The sequence below is a fragment of the Aquarana catesbeiana genome, unplaced genomic scaffold, assembly GCF_042186555.1.
Source record: "Aquarana catesbeiana isolate 2022-GZ unplaced genomic scaffold, ASM4218655v1 unanchor229, whole genome shotgun sequence".
Classification (NCBI taxonomy): Eukaryota; Metazoa; Chordata; class Amphibia; order Anura; family Ranidae; genus Aquarana; species Aquarana catesbeiana.
Window position 1 is genome coordinate 1,099,910 of NW_027362656.1, and position 16,577 is coordinate 1,116,486.

Here is a 16,577-nt window from a genome sequence, read left to right on the forward strand (position 1 = left end):
GCTGGAAGAAGATAGCGGGGGAGTCCAGCAGAAGATACCAGAGAAGAACCGGACAGCGGCAGCAGACTGGGCCCCCGCTAGCAAAAGAGCTGGAAGAAGATAGCGGAGGGGCCAGGGAGAAGAAGCCAAAACACCGGGAGAAGACGAAAGAAGACCCCAAAGTCGGAAGAAGACCCCCACAGCTGCCTAATAAATTACTTTTAAAACCTGTGTAGTTTTTTTTTTTTATTGACACTTTTTTTCCTAGGTGAATGGGTAGGGGTACCATGTCCCCCATACTCATTCACATAGGGTGGGGGCCGGGATCTGGGGGCCCCCTTATTAAAGGGGGCTCCCGGATTCCGATAAGTCCTCTGCCCGCAGACCCCGACAACCAACGGCCAGGGTTGTCGGGAAGAGGCCCTTGTCCTCATCAACATGGGGACAAGGTGCAGGGCGCCCCCCTCCCCCAAAGCACTTACCCCCCATATTGAGGGCATGCGGCCCGGTACGGTTCAGGAGGGGGGGCGCTCGTTTGTCCCCACCCCCTTTCCTGACCGGCCGGGCTGCGTGCTCAGATAAGGGTCTGGTATGGATTTTGGGGGGACCCCCACGCCGATTTTTTGGTGTAGGGGGTTCCCCTTACAATCCATACCAGACCTAAGGGCCTGGTATGCTCCTGGGGGGAAACCCACACCTACTGTACATAGAAGGAACCTATGAGCAATCTCCATATGGGTATAACCAACATAACCCTAATACCTATGGTAATCAGGTTTTTCACAAGATCACCCAGGCGAGAAAAAGAGGTCCCGACCTAAGAGAGGGTCCAGAGGGGGGGGGGAATTCAGAGGAGAAAAAAGAAGGTGAACCTAATGGGCCAAGGTGTTTTTTAATCTTAGCACAAAAATACTTACTCATGATGAACAATCAGTTTTGGATAAGGGCCTTAAATTTGCCCCTCCGAAAAAACTAGATAAATTTAACATATTTATCAACGTACAAAAATATATCCGCAAAATTAACATACAACAATATCTAATCTCTAATCCTCGTGAAAATTCAGCCAGAGCGCCATTTCTGGGACTGTTTATTCTGGATTGTCAAATCCATCTTTGTTTAACCCACCTGTCCCGGCTGCTCCGGCCGTTAACATCTTCAAGGAGTTGGTACATAAAGATTTAGCCAAACTACCTGTGAAGTGGACTTACCACCATTCCTTGTCACAATCTGGGCTTAGGTCCTTGTGTGAGAAGAAGGACCTAGTGATTCGCCCTAATGACAAGGGTGATGGTATTGTAGTATTAGACAAGACTGACTATGAAATAGATATGTATAAGATATTGAACGATCAAGATACATATCAGGAGTTAACTAATAACCCAACCTTTTCATATAAAAGGGAACTACAGGATCTCATCACAAAGGGATACAACCTTAATATTTTAAATAAGAAGGAAAGATTATTTATAGTCCCACTGGAACCCAGAATACCCACCATTTATTATTTGCCCAAAATCCACAAGGATCCATTACACCCTCCCGGACGGCTCATCGTGAGTGGAATTGATTCAGTCACTTCATGTATAGTCTGTTACATCGATTTTCACTTACAACCTCTGGTCAGATGGACACCCTCATATCTTAAAGACATGGGAGATACCATCAGACTATTAGAAAGTTTGGATATACAGGGTGATTACATCATGGCTACTGCCAATGTCGCCTCCCTATATACCTGCATACCCCACCAGTTGGGGATTGACGCAGTTCGACATTTTTTGAGTCAGCAACTGACCCTCACTGATTTCTAGAGTAGTTACATTATCAAACTTTTAGAGTTCGATACTAAACATAACTACTTCTGATTTGACAACTGTTTTTATCTTCAACAGAGAGGCGTAGCAATGGGAGCTAAATTTGCTCCCAGCCTCGCCAATTTGTTTATGGCCAAGTGGGAGGAGGATGTCATCTATGCCCAAGATACACCATCCTTGGTTTTATGGGCCAGATACATCGACGACATCCTCCTCCCACTTGGCCATAAACATAGGAGGAGGATGTCATCTACGCCCAAGATACACCTTCCTTGGTTTTATGGGCCAGATACATCAACGACATCCTCCTCCTATGGAATGGCACTGAGGATTCTTTGAAACAGTTTTTTGTCTCTCTGAATTCGAATGATAGAGGTATTTCCCTGTCATTCAAATCCAGTCGAAGTAAAATTAATTTTTTAGATCTTGAAATTGAACTTAAGGATCAACAGTTCAAATTTCAAACATATATTAAACCTACCGACCGTAATGGCTTCATCCCCATCAACAGTTGCCATCATAGATCTTGGCTTCGCTCTGTACCACGTAGCCAGTTTCTGCGATTACGCAAGAACTGTACTGAAACAGAGACTTTCAAAATGCAAACCATGGTCCTTAGGCAGAGGTTCCTCGACAAAGGTTATGATCCAGTTGAGGTAGACTCTGAGTTACGGAATACTCTAGATGTCAAGAGGAGTTCTCTATTGGCCGTTAAACCTTGGCGCGACCCAGATGACAATTATAAATGGTCCATGGTGACCTAATTTTCGACACAACATAAACAAATCAAAACGATTATGAATAAACATTTGGATATACTTAAGAGTGACTGTATTCTCGGTACTACACTACCTGACCAAGTCAAGGTCATTTTTAGGGGGGGCTCCTTCTCTACAAAGTAGAGTAGCACCTAATATCATTAATCCAGCTATTCATACATCTTTTTTTTCACAATTTGATTGATTTTTTTTCATGCAAAAGATGTGGTGTTTGTCAACACAACTCATTGAGAAGGCCCAAAACAGTAGAGTTTTTAAATCTTCCATAACCCATTGCGCGTATCCCATTAAACATTTCTGCACTTGTGCGACCAAACACGTTGTCTATTTGATCACCTGCCCGTGTGGCAAACAATATGTTGGCCGAACGATTCAAACATTCTCCATCAGAGTCAGTGAATACCTTGTTCAAAAGTGGGGATACCAAACATAGTGTGCCTAGACACTACAGACAGTGTCACAACAGAGATCCCAAAGGCACTGAATTCTTAGTCATTGACAAGTATATTCCCCCTTGGAGGAGAGGTGCCATGAGGGGCGTCTCGCGTTTAGAGACCTTCTGGATTTATGAATTACAGTCCCTCTTCCCACTCGGCATGAACTTGGACTGGGACATTAACGCATTCATCAATAGGGCGTAAAAATTGAGAATCATATTCTAAGATTTTAATATTTTCAATTTATGTGGTATTCTGGGACTTCCCTTTTGTTTTATGTTATTTATTATGTTTCATTTTATCTCTTTTAGGGATCTGTTTTGCTTTTTGCTGAACAATGTGTATAGTTGTTGACCCCAGATGAGTATCAGGCCCGCTGGACTGTCATAACTTACATTTAGATTCAATTTAGATTTAGGTTCAGTCTCATTCATCACATATTCACTTATTGGCGTTATTCTCCAAATGCATTTATTTATTTATTTTTCTTGTGTTCCGTGTCGCTGATGGACTGGTCAGTTATATGTTCCGAACATTACATGGGTTTACAAATTATAATTATTTTATTATTTTTAATTTTTATTACATGGGTTCATATTTTTCTATGAATCAACCATTAGGGCATGTGGACGTGCCGCTGTGGGTTCTGGCCATTCACTGTCCTTCTGGGCGTTTACTATTAACTATTGTTGGACTGTTATTCACATCCCCTATATTTTTATCAGTACAGGCACTTTAAGGCATGTGTGAATGTCATGTCATCGTGCCTTCCCTCTGTGGGTTATTTGGCGCACGCCTCTCCTTGCAAGAGAGATGCAAGGGAGAGGTGCGCGATGCGCGTCCTCGTTTTTTCTAGGGAAAGTGATGTACTTCGGCTGTATGCGCACCTTGCCATTCATTGATGGGCTTGACATGCATCCAGCTTTTCCATACACTTTCCTTGGAGCGAGGCGTGGAGCGCATGTCTCCACGCACGTGCACAGTTTCAATGTGATTCCAATGCGAGGCGTGGTACGCACGCCGATTTGCCATCTTTGTTTCACAGGAACTGATCGCTGATTTGCACTTCTGAGATTGATGACGCATCACAGGTCTGTTTCTCATTATTGGGGTCATATTTCTTATATAATCAGAATGGCTACAGTGGACTGGCACCCTATATGATGTCTATTTAGACGAAACGCATCGGGACGGGCTTCACTACCACCATACACATTTCTTAAGCGCTGTTTACTCTTCTCAAAAATATGAGGTATTTAACTTTATTAAATTTCTAATTTTTATACGGAATTACACTATGTGGCCCTTTTTTGTTCTCCTTTCCTCGATATATACATGAACATATGGGAGAAACCATCAATTTTTCTTATGAAATACCCTCTATGGAGACTACTACCCCAATGACTGTGTGAGGACCTGGCTTCCATGTCAAAAGCCTCCAGATCAGATGTCTCCAATTTGACCATAGGACGTTTGACGTATGAGTTCAAATCATCTGGTAAGCCTTCATCCTATCAGTGGTGGACTATATTCACACATTGTTCCAATATTGTTTTATTATTCATTCACCATTTTTGCATGTCTTAAAGATGTTATGAACACTTGGCGAATGTTCCTTTAAGGGCCACCCAGATTCATCAAGTTTTTCACTTCACCTATGGACTCAATGTCTATGTGTTTTCTTGTTGATTTTGTATACAGAATTACTGAACATTTATCGCATTAGAGTTCCACATCACTTGTATTTATTATTTGTGAGATTTACTTTGTTCACTCAGAATTTCAGCGCTGCACTTTCCATTTATTACTAGTATTGCAATTGTCTTCTTGCTGTGTTAGCTGCTTTTTCCCAGGGCACAGTGCGGTATTATATTTGCACTTTCTATATGGAGGTGTATAACCAGCAGCATCTCCAGCTCTCACAGGGCTAGCAAGAGGCCAAATCAGGATGGGGGAGGGCCGCAACACATTTACGAGGCGCCGCCTCCTTCTTCAGACTAAACTTTTTTCCCATGTGATGGCTGACTGCTTGATTAGTGATCCACATCCACCCTTTGTGCAGCTTGCAAGATACTTTTATGTAAGTGTATATGAATAAAGTGTTACTTGCTTTTACTATCACACTGACCCAGGCGCCCTCTTTCTGCTGTTTTTGTAATCCCTTGGTCACTTTCCTGAGCTGTGTTCCCCCTCCTGTATTCCTGTATTTCTCCCGGATAATCTTCCTTCTCTCTGCTGCAGACACAGTTTATGTATCTAGACTGGATTTATGGAGATTCTGGGGTTCAGCTGCCAGCAAAATGTTGATTTTCAACATATGCGTTACTCAACCTAGGCACGTACCTTGGATCTTCTGCTCCATGCCTGGGTGGGGACACTCATCCTATAATCTCCTCATCACTGTCACTCCTATAAAAGACAGTTCTCGTTGTTTCCTCACTCTCTGACTAAGGTCCATGAATAAAGAAATGAACTGGTAGGAGATCAGAGGACCCATTTACTAGTTACCTTGAGGGGGGAATTATAAGATCCTCAGAGACAAAGCTGCCTGATGTGGGCGGAGTCCTGGTTTAGGGGAACCAATCTGCTCATATCTAGTAATAATCTTTTTATTTCTATTTTAGTAGATGGATGGGAGATGAGGAAAACCTCAGAGGATTGTCTCACTTTGTCTCCAGACTGTAAAGTAGAAGATGAGGACATCACACAGTATAGTCCAGGAGAAAACCCGACTACCTCAAATGTCCATCCGGCACCACACAGTGTAGATGGACCATCGTATTCCTCTTATCCTGAGGAACCTCAGACTGTGAGGGACGGTGCCGTCCTTCCAACAGATAAGAGCTTTTCCTGTACTGAGTGCGGGAAGTGTTTCCCTTCTAAATCCAAACTTAAAGTGCATAAAAGATCTCACACGGGAGAGAAGCCATATTCCTGTACTGAGTGCGGGAAGTGTTTCCCTTCTAAATCCCATCTTAATGTGCATATAAGATCTCACACGGGGGAGAAGCCGTATTCCTGTCCTGAGTGCGGGAAGTGTTTCCGTTTAACATCCAAGCTTAATGAGCATATAAGATCACACACGGGGGAGAAGCCGTATTCCTGTCCTGAATGCGGGAAATGTTTTTCACAGAAGCATCATCTTTACACCCATCAGATATTGCACACGGGGGAGAAGCCGCACTCCTGTCCTGAGTGCGGGAAATGTTTTACACAGAAGTCCAGGCTTTCCACACATCAGCGATCTCACACGGGGGAAAAGCCATTTTCCTGTCCTGAGTGCGGGAAATGCTTTTCAGACAAGTCCATTCTTTACACACATCAGAGATCTCACACGGGTGAGAAGCCGTATTTCTGTTCTGAGTGCGGGAAATATTTTTCACAGAAGTCCCATCTTTACAGACATCAGAGATCTCACACGGGGGAGAAGCCGTATTCCTGTCCTGAGTGTGGGAAATGTTTTTCGGTGAAGTCCAGTCTTTACAGACATCAGAGATCTCACATGGGTGAGAAGCCGTATTCCTGTCCAGAGTGTGGGAAATGTTTTTCAGTGAAGTCCAGTCTTTACAGACATCAGAGATCTCACACGGGAGAGAAGCCATATTCCTGTCCTGAGTGAGGGAATTGTTCCTCACTGAAGTCCTGTCTTCCTGTACATCAGGGATCCCACACAACCCTCGAGGTGTATTAGTGCCTTGAGTGTGAGAAATGTCTTCTATATGAATGTTGCTGGACATCACAGCTCTCATTTGGAGAAGAAGCACACCCTGATATACACCTCAGATATACTCCATGGCTGATCATCATCATGTAAGAAACAGTTAATAAGAAGATCAGAGATCACCAAAGACATGGATTAAGTGTTGTACTGTGTTGGCTTTTCATTGGCTGAGTACATTTTGGGGTGTAGAGAGGTAAGTAGATCCTTGAAATGAAGGACATCACCTTCAGAATGTCTGTCTTGTCTGTGTGACGTTTACTGATAATGATATAGCGGGTTACAGAACTAGAAGCTGTGAGAGCCGATATATCTTTATCAGTAAACTTTACACAGACAAGACAGAAATTCTGAAGTCGATGTCCTTCATTTCAAGGTTCTACTTACCAGTGGTGACCCCGAAGCTCGTCTCTCTGTCTTCAGTCCATCCTTCTCCCATCCCCCAACAGGAGGGAAGGAGAACTCAGAGATAAACTAGGTGAGAACTTCTTTCCTTTGCTCCTGTGTGGGTTTGGGTGGCTTGGCGGAGTGCGGCACGAGAGGGAACACCGCTTGTCTTTATATTTCTACATATCTTGTCTGGGTAGAGGTTATTGATTGGAGAATATTTATACTGTTTGATTTTGTGTAAATCATTTCTGTTTTCACTGTTTTCAAGGAGATATTGTGTGTGGTTGGAAAAAGGGATTGGCTCCATAGTTACCACTTCACTTACATGTTTAGTTTTTAAAAAAAAAATAAATGAACAAATGTGACAATCCATTCATTCATCCATGTCTAATGTTGGTCTTATCTTATTTCATACAGTGATTTCCTATGATCATTGGGCCCATCTAGTGGCCATAATGCGGCATTGAACTATTTTTCCTGATTGAGGTATTTTGGAACTAATACCTCATTATGGCCACTAGTCGGAGCTGATGATTATAGGAAATCACTGTGTTTATTAACCAATTCAGCCCCTGAAGATTTTACGCCCTTCCTGATCAGAGCACTTTTCGCGATTCGGCACTGTGTCAATTTTACTGACTATTGCGCGGTCGTGCGACGTTGTACACAAACAAAATTGACGTCCTTTTTTTTCCCCACAAATAAAGCTTTTTTTTGATGGTATTTAATCACCTCTGCGTTTTTTTTTTTTTTGCGCTATAAACAAAAAAAGAGCGACAATTTTGAAAAAAAGCAATATTTTTTACGTTTTGCTATAATAAATATCCCCAAAAAATATATAAAAAAAAAAATGTTTTCCTCAGTTTAGGCTGATACGTATTCTTCTACATATTTTTGGTAAAAAAAACCACACTAAGCGTATATTGACTGGTTTGCGCACAAGTTATAGCGTCTACAAAATAAGTTTATGGCATTTTTATTATTTTTTTTTAGTAGTAATGGCGGCGGTCTGTGATTTTTAGCGTGACTGCGACATTATGGCGGACACATCGGAAATTCTTTACACTATTTTGGGAGCATTTTCATTTATACAGCGATCAGTGCTATAAAAATGCATTGATTACTGTATAAATTACATTGGCAGGGAAGGGGTTAAACACCCTAGTGACATTGGCGGTGAAGGGGTTAAGTGTGTCCTAGGGAGTGATTCTAACTGTAGAGGGGGTTGGCTACCTAGGACATGACAGCAATCACTGCTCCCGATGACAGGGAGCAGGAGATCTCTGTCTTGTAACTAGGTAGAATAGAGAAATGCCTTGTATACATAGGCATCTCCCCGTTCTGCTGCTCCGTGACACCATCGCGGGACACCAGCGGACATTGAGTCCCGTGGGCACGGTCACGGAGCACGTGGCGGGCTCGCGCCCCACTGGCGGTGCATGCCCACAATGCCGCTTCTTAAAAGGGGATGTACCTGTACGCCCATTTGCACAGCCATGCCATTGTGCCGACGTATATCGTTGTGCGCTGGTCGGCATGTCGTTAAAATACGGCCAGAATTTGTCATGGCTGGACCAATGCTTGTCACTCTCACCCAACATAGTGTTTGCATAGGCCCCTTAGTTTACTATGTCAGGGGGGTTTCATACAAATACCTGAGATCATACTCGGGTATTTATGAGTACAGTAAATATTGAAGGACATAAATTAAATAAATCTACAGGATTAAACCAACCATTCATTTAAAACCAAAAATACCTCATTTGGCCTTTAGATGGCGCTAAGTATCATAGCAATTAGTGCCATCTAGTGTCCAAATGCAACTTTTTCTATTTTAAATCAATAGAAAATATTCAATCAACTAAGCAAATATCCTAATAAGATTCAATGTTTCCCTATTCACACAGAAGGAATGTACATGCATTGTCACTGAGCGAATTGCTATGCAAATGTTTTTTACATTTTTTACACCTACATACAGACATAAAAATGGGAAGTTTGTAGTGGATAAATGAATAGACCTCCTAGCAATGTTATTACCAGGCTGCAGCTAGGGGGAGCTCTAATGTTTACAGTGTGACCACAGCAGAGTGATCCCATCTAGCTCACATTGACCCTTTCACTGCCAGAGCTGGTTTTTCATTATTTTTGCACACATGGTAAAATGAAGATTTTGGGCCTGAAGATTAGATAAAACCTCCAAACATATATTTTCTGAAAGCAGAGGCCCTGGAGAATAAAATGGTGGTAATTGTTAAGGTGTTCCTCGTACACAAATGTCACCTTCATATCCGGGTTTATTCTCTACTTTCCCCCATTTTCTATGGTGTGATCTTTTCTACAATACTTTGTTATAATAATGTAACACGTTGTGTATTGTATTGTACACAAATTAATAATGACTTCGCCTCCACATTCCAGACAAGTCATTTTCCTGACCAATTGGATTTCTACTTTTACTATTTTATTCATTTCTTTCTGCACTCTTGTTGAAATTAAAATTTTAATAAAGAATATGTTAAACAAAAAACATTGTGTGTGTCGTTGCTGTTATGTACCGTCTGGGAGAGCCTGACAAGTAGAGGAAGACCTCTCGCACAGCCCCGGCTCAAGGACCACTGGAGTTGCAACAGTGGCCACGAGAGCACGGTGAGGTAAGAGCGCCTGCAAAGTCCTCCATTGGTAGTGGCAGCTGATGAGTAGCAGGACCAGACTGGATTGCTGAGCACCAGAAGGTAGCAGGAACGGCGGATGCCGGTATGCTGTGGATGCAGGAGAGCGGATGCAGGTATGCTGTGGATGCAGGTTGGCAGTACTTCCTGTCCGAGTAGAAGTGAGATCACCACCTTGAGAAACCTGAGAAACATCTCGTAGTAAACATCTCGCCCTGAGAAACATCTCGCAGTGTGAACATGGCCTTGCCATTGTTGCCAAGTGTACCTAGATAATGAAGAACAGTCCTGGGATTTAGTCCATTGTCCAATCATGTCCTCATCTCGCAGGTTCCAGGACTGCATAAAGGCAGCAGGAGTGTGTGATCAGGTAAGTACCACCACTGACCACCAATGCTGGAGTTACACTTTATTCTCACTGACACTAACAATGGTTCTTATTTTATCTCACTGACACCAATAATGGGGCTTACGTTATCTCATGGCACCAATGACGGAACTTATTTTATCACACTAACAGCAACAGTGGGGCTTATTTTATCTCAGTGACACCAACAATGGGTTTTATTTTCCTACTGACACCAGTGATGGAGATTATTTTATCTCACTGCAGCCAAAGATTGGCTTTTATCTCACCAACACCAACAATATGCCTTATTTTATTTTGCTGACACCAATGATGAGACTTTTTTCTATCTCATTGACACCAACGATGGATGGGCCAGGCAGTGATACACACACACATACAGATCCCTGTCTGCAGATACAATCACTTCCATACACTGACAATAATCTGCATTAGGGAGGAGCTCTTTGTCTGAACAGAAGATTGGATGAACACTGGCTCCTCCCACATTCTTCTGAACATCCAACGTTTACAGTATTTGGTGCAGACGAATGTGACAGCTTCTGGCTGTCACTGGTTTCTAGGGAAGCAACGGCTGCCTGTAACAGCTGCATCCTTAGCAACCAGTGACTTCACCCCGCCCATTCCCTTACATTGCCACGTAGGCAAATGGGTGGGGCATAGATCATGACATCATTGTCTGAATATGGGCAATGATGTCACCAATATCCCCGCCCCTTCCTTTATTTAGCTGATGACAGCTCAGGATGCTATCAGCCAGCGAGTGTTACCATTGGAGATCGCTCCTGTGTGGCAGGTCATTGGGGGTTATTGGTGAGTCAGTGGGTGGTTGGCATCGTGATTGATGATAGATTTACTATGAGACTCTTTTGGGGGATTTTCTTTTATAAAAGACATTGAGGGTCTTTATTTTTATTTTTTTTTGATGAGTAGGGATGCTGTGCTTCCCAAACCCATTCATATAGGGGTATCTGGACACTTACAAATTCTGATAAGCCCCCCACAACCACTAGGCCAGGATTGTGAGGATAAGGGCCATTTTCCTCATAAAGATGAATTGCCATGGGGGGTCCCCCTGGCAAGGCACTCCCATGTTGAGGGCATATGGCCTGGTGTGGTTCGGGAGGAGAGGCTGGAGCTACACACTTGTGCCTCCCCTTTTCCTGGTCAGCCAGGCTGCATGCTTGGATTAAAGGTCTGGTATGGATTTTCTGGGGGGCACACACTTTTGTGTGCGGTAACCCTTTAATATCCATCTTAGACTAAGAGGGTCTGGTATGTATTTGGGGGGCTCTATACATTTTTTCATTCTTGCTGTAGGACGGGCTACAGAAAAAGTGACATTCACAAAGATAAAATGAATCCTTTAAATTTGCCAGAAAATGAAATTTCATTGCCGGCTTCTTTTAAACAGTACACACACCCTCCAAAGGTTCCCCGAATACATAGAAGAACCTTGGGGGTCTGTTTGCTGTTTTGGCAATTTTTCCTCTATAAATGTCAGCACAACTGCAGCACTTTCTGTACATCACAGAGATGTCCCTTCACAGGCAGGATTAGGACCCCCCAGGATTAGAACTGCCCCAGGATTATGACCCCCCCCCAGAATTAGAACTCCCCAGACATGTTATTTAACCAAATAAAAAGTAAAAAATTGCGCTACCCCTAGAAAAATAGCCAAAAGCTATGTAGTTGATGATAGAAAATCAAAATACATTAATGTGTGAAATAAATGTGAAATAAATCAGCAGTGCAAACAAATGATATAAATACCTAAAAATAGATTAATGTTAAGCATCAAAATATCATAAACAATTAATATATTGAATATCAAATGATAAATAAAAAACACACAGTAAAATATGGTATACACCAGTGAAGGGAGAAAATTGTCCATAAAGATGAACAATCTGTTGTCTTCAAGTGTTATGTGAAATCCACCACCAATATCAGCTGAAATGCACCCTTACCAAAACCCCATGATCCCCCATCACAGAGGATCAGGGAAAACGTGGGTTATAACATGGACCGGCTCCAATGGGACAGCAGGCAATGTTCATTCACTGGAAGGTCACTTCACAACAGCTCAAATCAGCGTATAGATGTCATGGTGCATGGAAGAAATAAATGCTCCAATAGTATAAAACCAACGACAATTTATTAGTATAAAAAAATAGGATTTTTAAAACAGCTTACCTGTAAAATCCTTTTCTTGGAGTACATCATAGGACACAGAGCCTCAAATAATTACTTAGTGGGTTATGGGCCTACCTTCAGGTGTTGACACTGGTATAACCAATACAGGAAGTTGACTCCCCTATATAACCCCTCCTCCTTCCAGGAGTCCTCAGTTTTTGTAGCCAAGCAATATAAGCAATATACTCTCACCCCATAAAACAGAGGGGCGGGAGCTCTGTGTCCCATGATGTACTTCAAGAAAAGGATTTTACAGGTAAGCTGTTTTAAAAATCCTATTTTCTTTATCGTACATCATAGGACACAGAGCCTCAAGTAATTACTTAGTGGGACGTCCCATAGCAATGCTACTTGAGGGGAGGGAGACACAACCCGTATGGCACCCCCAGACCTTGAGGAATTATACTGCTGCTTGCAGCACACTGCGCCCGAAGGCGATATCCTCATTCCATTTTACATCTACTTGATAAAATCTTGTGAATGTATGCACTGAAGACCAAGTCGCGGCCTTGCAGATCTGAGACATGGAGGCCTGGTGACGCACTGCCCAAGAAGCACCAACCGCTCTGGTAGAGTGCGCCTTAACTTGAAAAGGGGGAATCTTTCCCTTTAAATCATAAGTTCAAATTATAACTTGCCGAATCCACTTAGCCACAGTGGATTTTGACGCTGCCTGTCCTTTTTTAGGACCCTCTGTCAGAATAAATAAGACATCAGTCTTACGAATCTGAGCAGTTTTCTTTACATAGATCTTCACTGCTCTCACCACATCAAGACAATGTAGTGACTTTTCTTCCTTGGAACATGGATTTGGAAAAATAGGATTTTTTAAAACAGCTTACCTGTAAAATCCTTTTCTTTCGAAGGACATCACGGGACACAGAGCCACAGTAATTACTGATGGGTTATATAGGTATCACTGGTGATTGGACACTGGCACACCCTATCAGGAAGTTCAACCCCCTATATAATCCCTCCCCCTTGCAGGGATACCTCAGTTTTGTAGCCAAGCAATATAGTGTATTAGAAGAGGGGCGGGACCTCTGTGTCCCGTGATGTCCTTCGAAAGAAAAGGATTTTACAGGTAAGCTGTTTTAAAAAATCCTATTTTCTTTCTCGAACATCACGGGACACAGAGCCACAGTAATTACTGATGGGATGTCCCAGAGCAATGCTACCTGAGGGGGGGGGAACCACGACCAAGTAGGGTGCAATCAGACCTGAGGACCCTGTACCGCTGCCTGCAGCACACTACGCCCAAAGGCGATATCCTCATGCCTTCTCACATCCACCTGATAGAATCTGGTGAATGTATGAACTGAAGACCAGGTTGCGGCCTTGCAGATTTGAGCCATAGAGGCCCGGTGATGCACTGCCCAAGAAGCACCAATAGCCCTTGTGGAATGTGCCCTGATCTGAAACGGAGGAATCTTCTGTTTCAAACCGTAAGCTTGAATGATCAACTGTCGAATCCATTTAGAAATGGTAGCTTTTGACGCTGCCTGTCCTCTATTGGGACCCTCTGGCAGCACAAACAAAACATCCATCTTGCGGATCTGAGTAGTTGCCCCTAGATAGGCCTTAACTGCTCTTACTACATCCAACGAATGTAGAGATCTCTCTTCCGGAGAACAGGGATCTGGAAAAAAGGAAGGTAGAACAATGTCTTGGTTTAAATGAAAATCAGAAACCACCTTCGGTAAAAAACTAGGATGAGGGCGCAGTACCACTCTATCCTTGTGTACAATCAAATAAGGCTCCTTACAGGAAAGAGCTGCTAATTCTGATACTCTTCTAGCAGAAGAGATGGCCACCAGAAAAATTAATTTCCTTGTCAACAAGACCAAAGGAATCTGACTTATTGGTTCAAAAGGCCGTTTCTGTAACACAGCCAGGACCAAATTCAAGTCCCAGGGGTTTAGGGGCGCTTTAACCGGAGGATTAAGACGCATCACCCCCTGCATAAAGTTTCGGACCAAAGAATGCGAAGCAAGTGGCCGCTGAAATAATACTGATAAAGCAGAAACCTGGCCCTTGATGGTACTCAAGGCCAGCTTCATCTCTAATCCCATCTGTAGAAAATCAAGGATTCTACCTATGACATATTTCCTGGGATGCCAACCTCTGGATTCACACCAGGTTATATAAGCTTTCCAGACTCTATGATAAATCATCCTGGAAGCTGGCTTCCTTGCATTAATCAAGGTAGATATGACAGGACCTGAGAGCCCACGACTCTTCAGAACGTGGGTCTCAATAGCCAAACCATCAAATTTAGCGTTTGTAAGGCAGGATGGAACACTGGACCCTGAGATAACAGGTCTGGGCGTTCCGGTAGTGTCCACGGGGAACCTACCGTCATCCTTACTATTTCTGCATACCAAGTCCTTCTGGGCCAAGCGGGGGCCACCAGAAGTACCGACTTCCTTTCCTGCCTGATCCTGCGAAGGAGTCGTGGTAGTAGCAGAATAGGCGGGAATGCGTAAATCAGTGAGAACCGATGCCACGGAATCACCAACGCATCCGTCCCGCATGCAAGAGGATCTTTTGTCCTTGCCACAAATCTGTCTATCTTTTTGTTGAATCGGGATGCAAAGAGATCTACATCTGGAACCCCCCATCTTTGGCATATGGCCCAAAAGACGTCGGGATGCAGAGACCATTCCCCTGGAAGTAACTGCTGGCGACTTAGATAGTCCGCCTGCCAATTCTCTATTCCCGGGATGAAAACTGCCGATATGCATGGCACATGCATCTCTGCCCAGACTAAGATCTGGTTCACCTCTTTTTGAGCAGCTCGGCTCCGGGTGCCTCCCTGATGATTGACATAAGCCACTGCTGTGGCATTGTCGGACTGGATCCTGACCGGACAACCCTGTAGCCTGATAGTCCAGGCTTTTAGAGCTAGATGTATCGCCCGGATCTCCAGAATGTTGATGGGTAAGGTCCTCTCTGTCTTGGACCATACTCCTTGGACCGCAGCCTGTTCCAGAACTGCTCCCCAACCTGACAGACTGGCATCTGTTGTTGCCACCGTCCAGGTAACCGGTAGAAAGGATTTCCCCTTCTGCAGGTTTTCGGGTATGAGCCACCAATTGAGGCTCTGACGCACCGCATGCGACAGGTGCATCGGAAAGTCTAATGCCTGAACCTTCTTGTTCCAGGTCGACAGAATACTGTGTTGCAGCATTCTTGAGTGAAACTGAGCATAGGGAACTGCTTCGAATGAAGACACCATCTTCCCTAGTAGCCTCATACAAAGGCGGACTGAGGGACCCTTCTTGGTCCTTACTGTCAGAATCAGCTCTCTCAAAGCAGTGATCTTTGCCTGGGGTAGAAATATTTTCTCCTGGCTTGTATGTATAATCAGACCTAAATATTCCAGTCTTCTTACTGGTTTTAGGAAAGACTTTTCTAAGTTGAGGATCCAACCCAGGTGTTCTAGATACCTGACCGTGGTCCTCAAGTTTCCATTCAAAGAGGCTACCGACCGGTCTATCAAGAGCAGGTCGTCTAGGTATGCTATGACAGCTATACCCTGAGCCCTTAATCTGGCCAGAGGAGGAGCCAAGATCTTTGTGAACACTCGAGGTGCAGTGGCTATCCCAAAGGGCAGAGCCATAAACTGGAAATGGCGCCCTCCTACCTCGAAGCGCAGAAACTTCTGATGAGCAGGAAAAATGGGCACATGCAGATATGCATCTCTGATGTCTATTGATGCCAGAAATTCTCCTCCCTGCAGGGGGCGAACTACTGTTCGAATTGATTCCATGCGGAAGGATTGAATCCTTAGGAATCGGTTCAGATCCCTTAAGTCCAAAATGGGCCTGACATCCCCATTTGGCTTTTGGACCGTAAAAAGGTTGGAATAGAAGCCCAATCCCTGGTCCTTTGCGGGAACTATCATAATGACCTCCTGCGACAAAAGACACTGGCGTAAAAACTGAGGTATCCCTGCAAGGGGGAGGGATTATATAGGGGGTTGAACTTCCTGATAGGGTGTGCCAGTGTCCAATCACCAGTGATACCTATATAACCCATCAGTAATTACTGTGGCTCTGTGTCCCGTGATGTTCGAGAAAGAAAAATGATGACAGGACAATATCTTCATTCAGATGAAAGCCTGAAACCACTTTTGGCAAAAAGCCTGGACAAGGGCGTAACACCACTCTCATGAATAATCAAATATGGCTCTTTACAGGAAAGAGCAGCCAATTCTGAA

General features: G+C 43.7%; 2 protein-coding genes across 2 annotated transcripts in view; one reads left to right on the forward strand and one right to left on the reverse strand.

Moving 5' to 3' along the window:
• LOC141121752 (uncharacterized) overlaps positions 1-16,577 on the reverse strand; it is a 617,570-nt gene that overhangs the window by 584,753 nt on the left and 16,240 nt on the right. The gene's annotated exons all lie outside the window — the stretch shown is intronic.
• LOC141121772 (uncharacterized) overlaps positions 1-16,577 on the forward strand; it is a 188,089-nt gene that overhangs the window by 50,899 nt on the left and 120,613 nt on the right. The window contains exon 17 of the mRNA XM_073611490.1: positions 5,637-6,616. Coding sequence (XP_073467591.1) covers positions 5,637-6,616 — 980 coding nt within the window. The remainder of the gene's footprint in view (positions 1-5,636; positions 6,617-16,577) is intronic.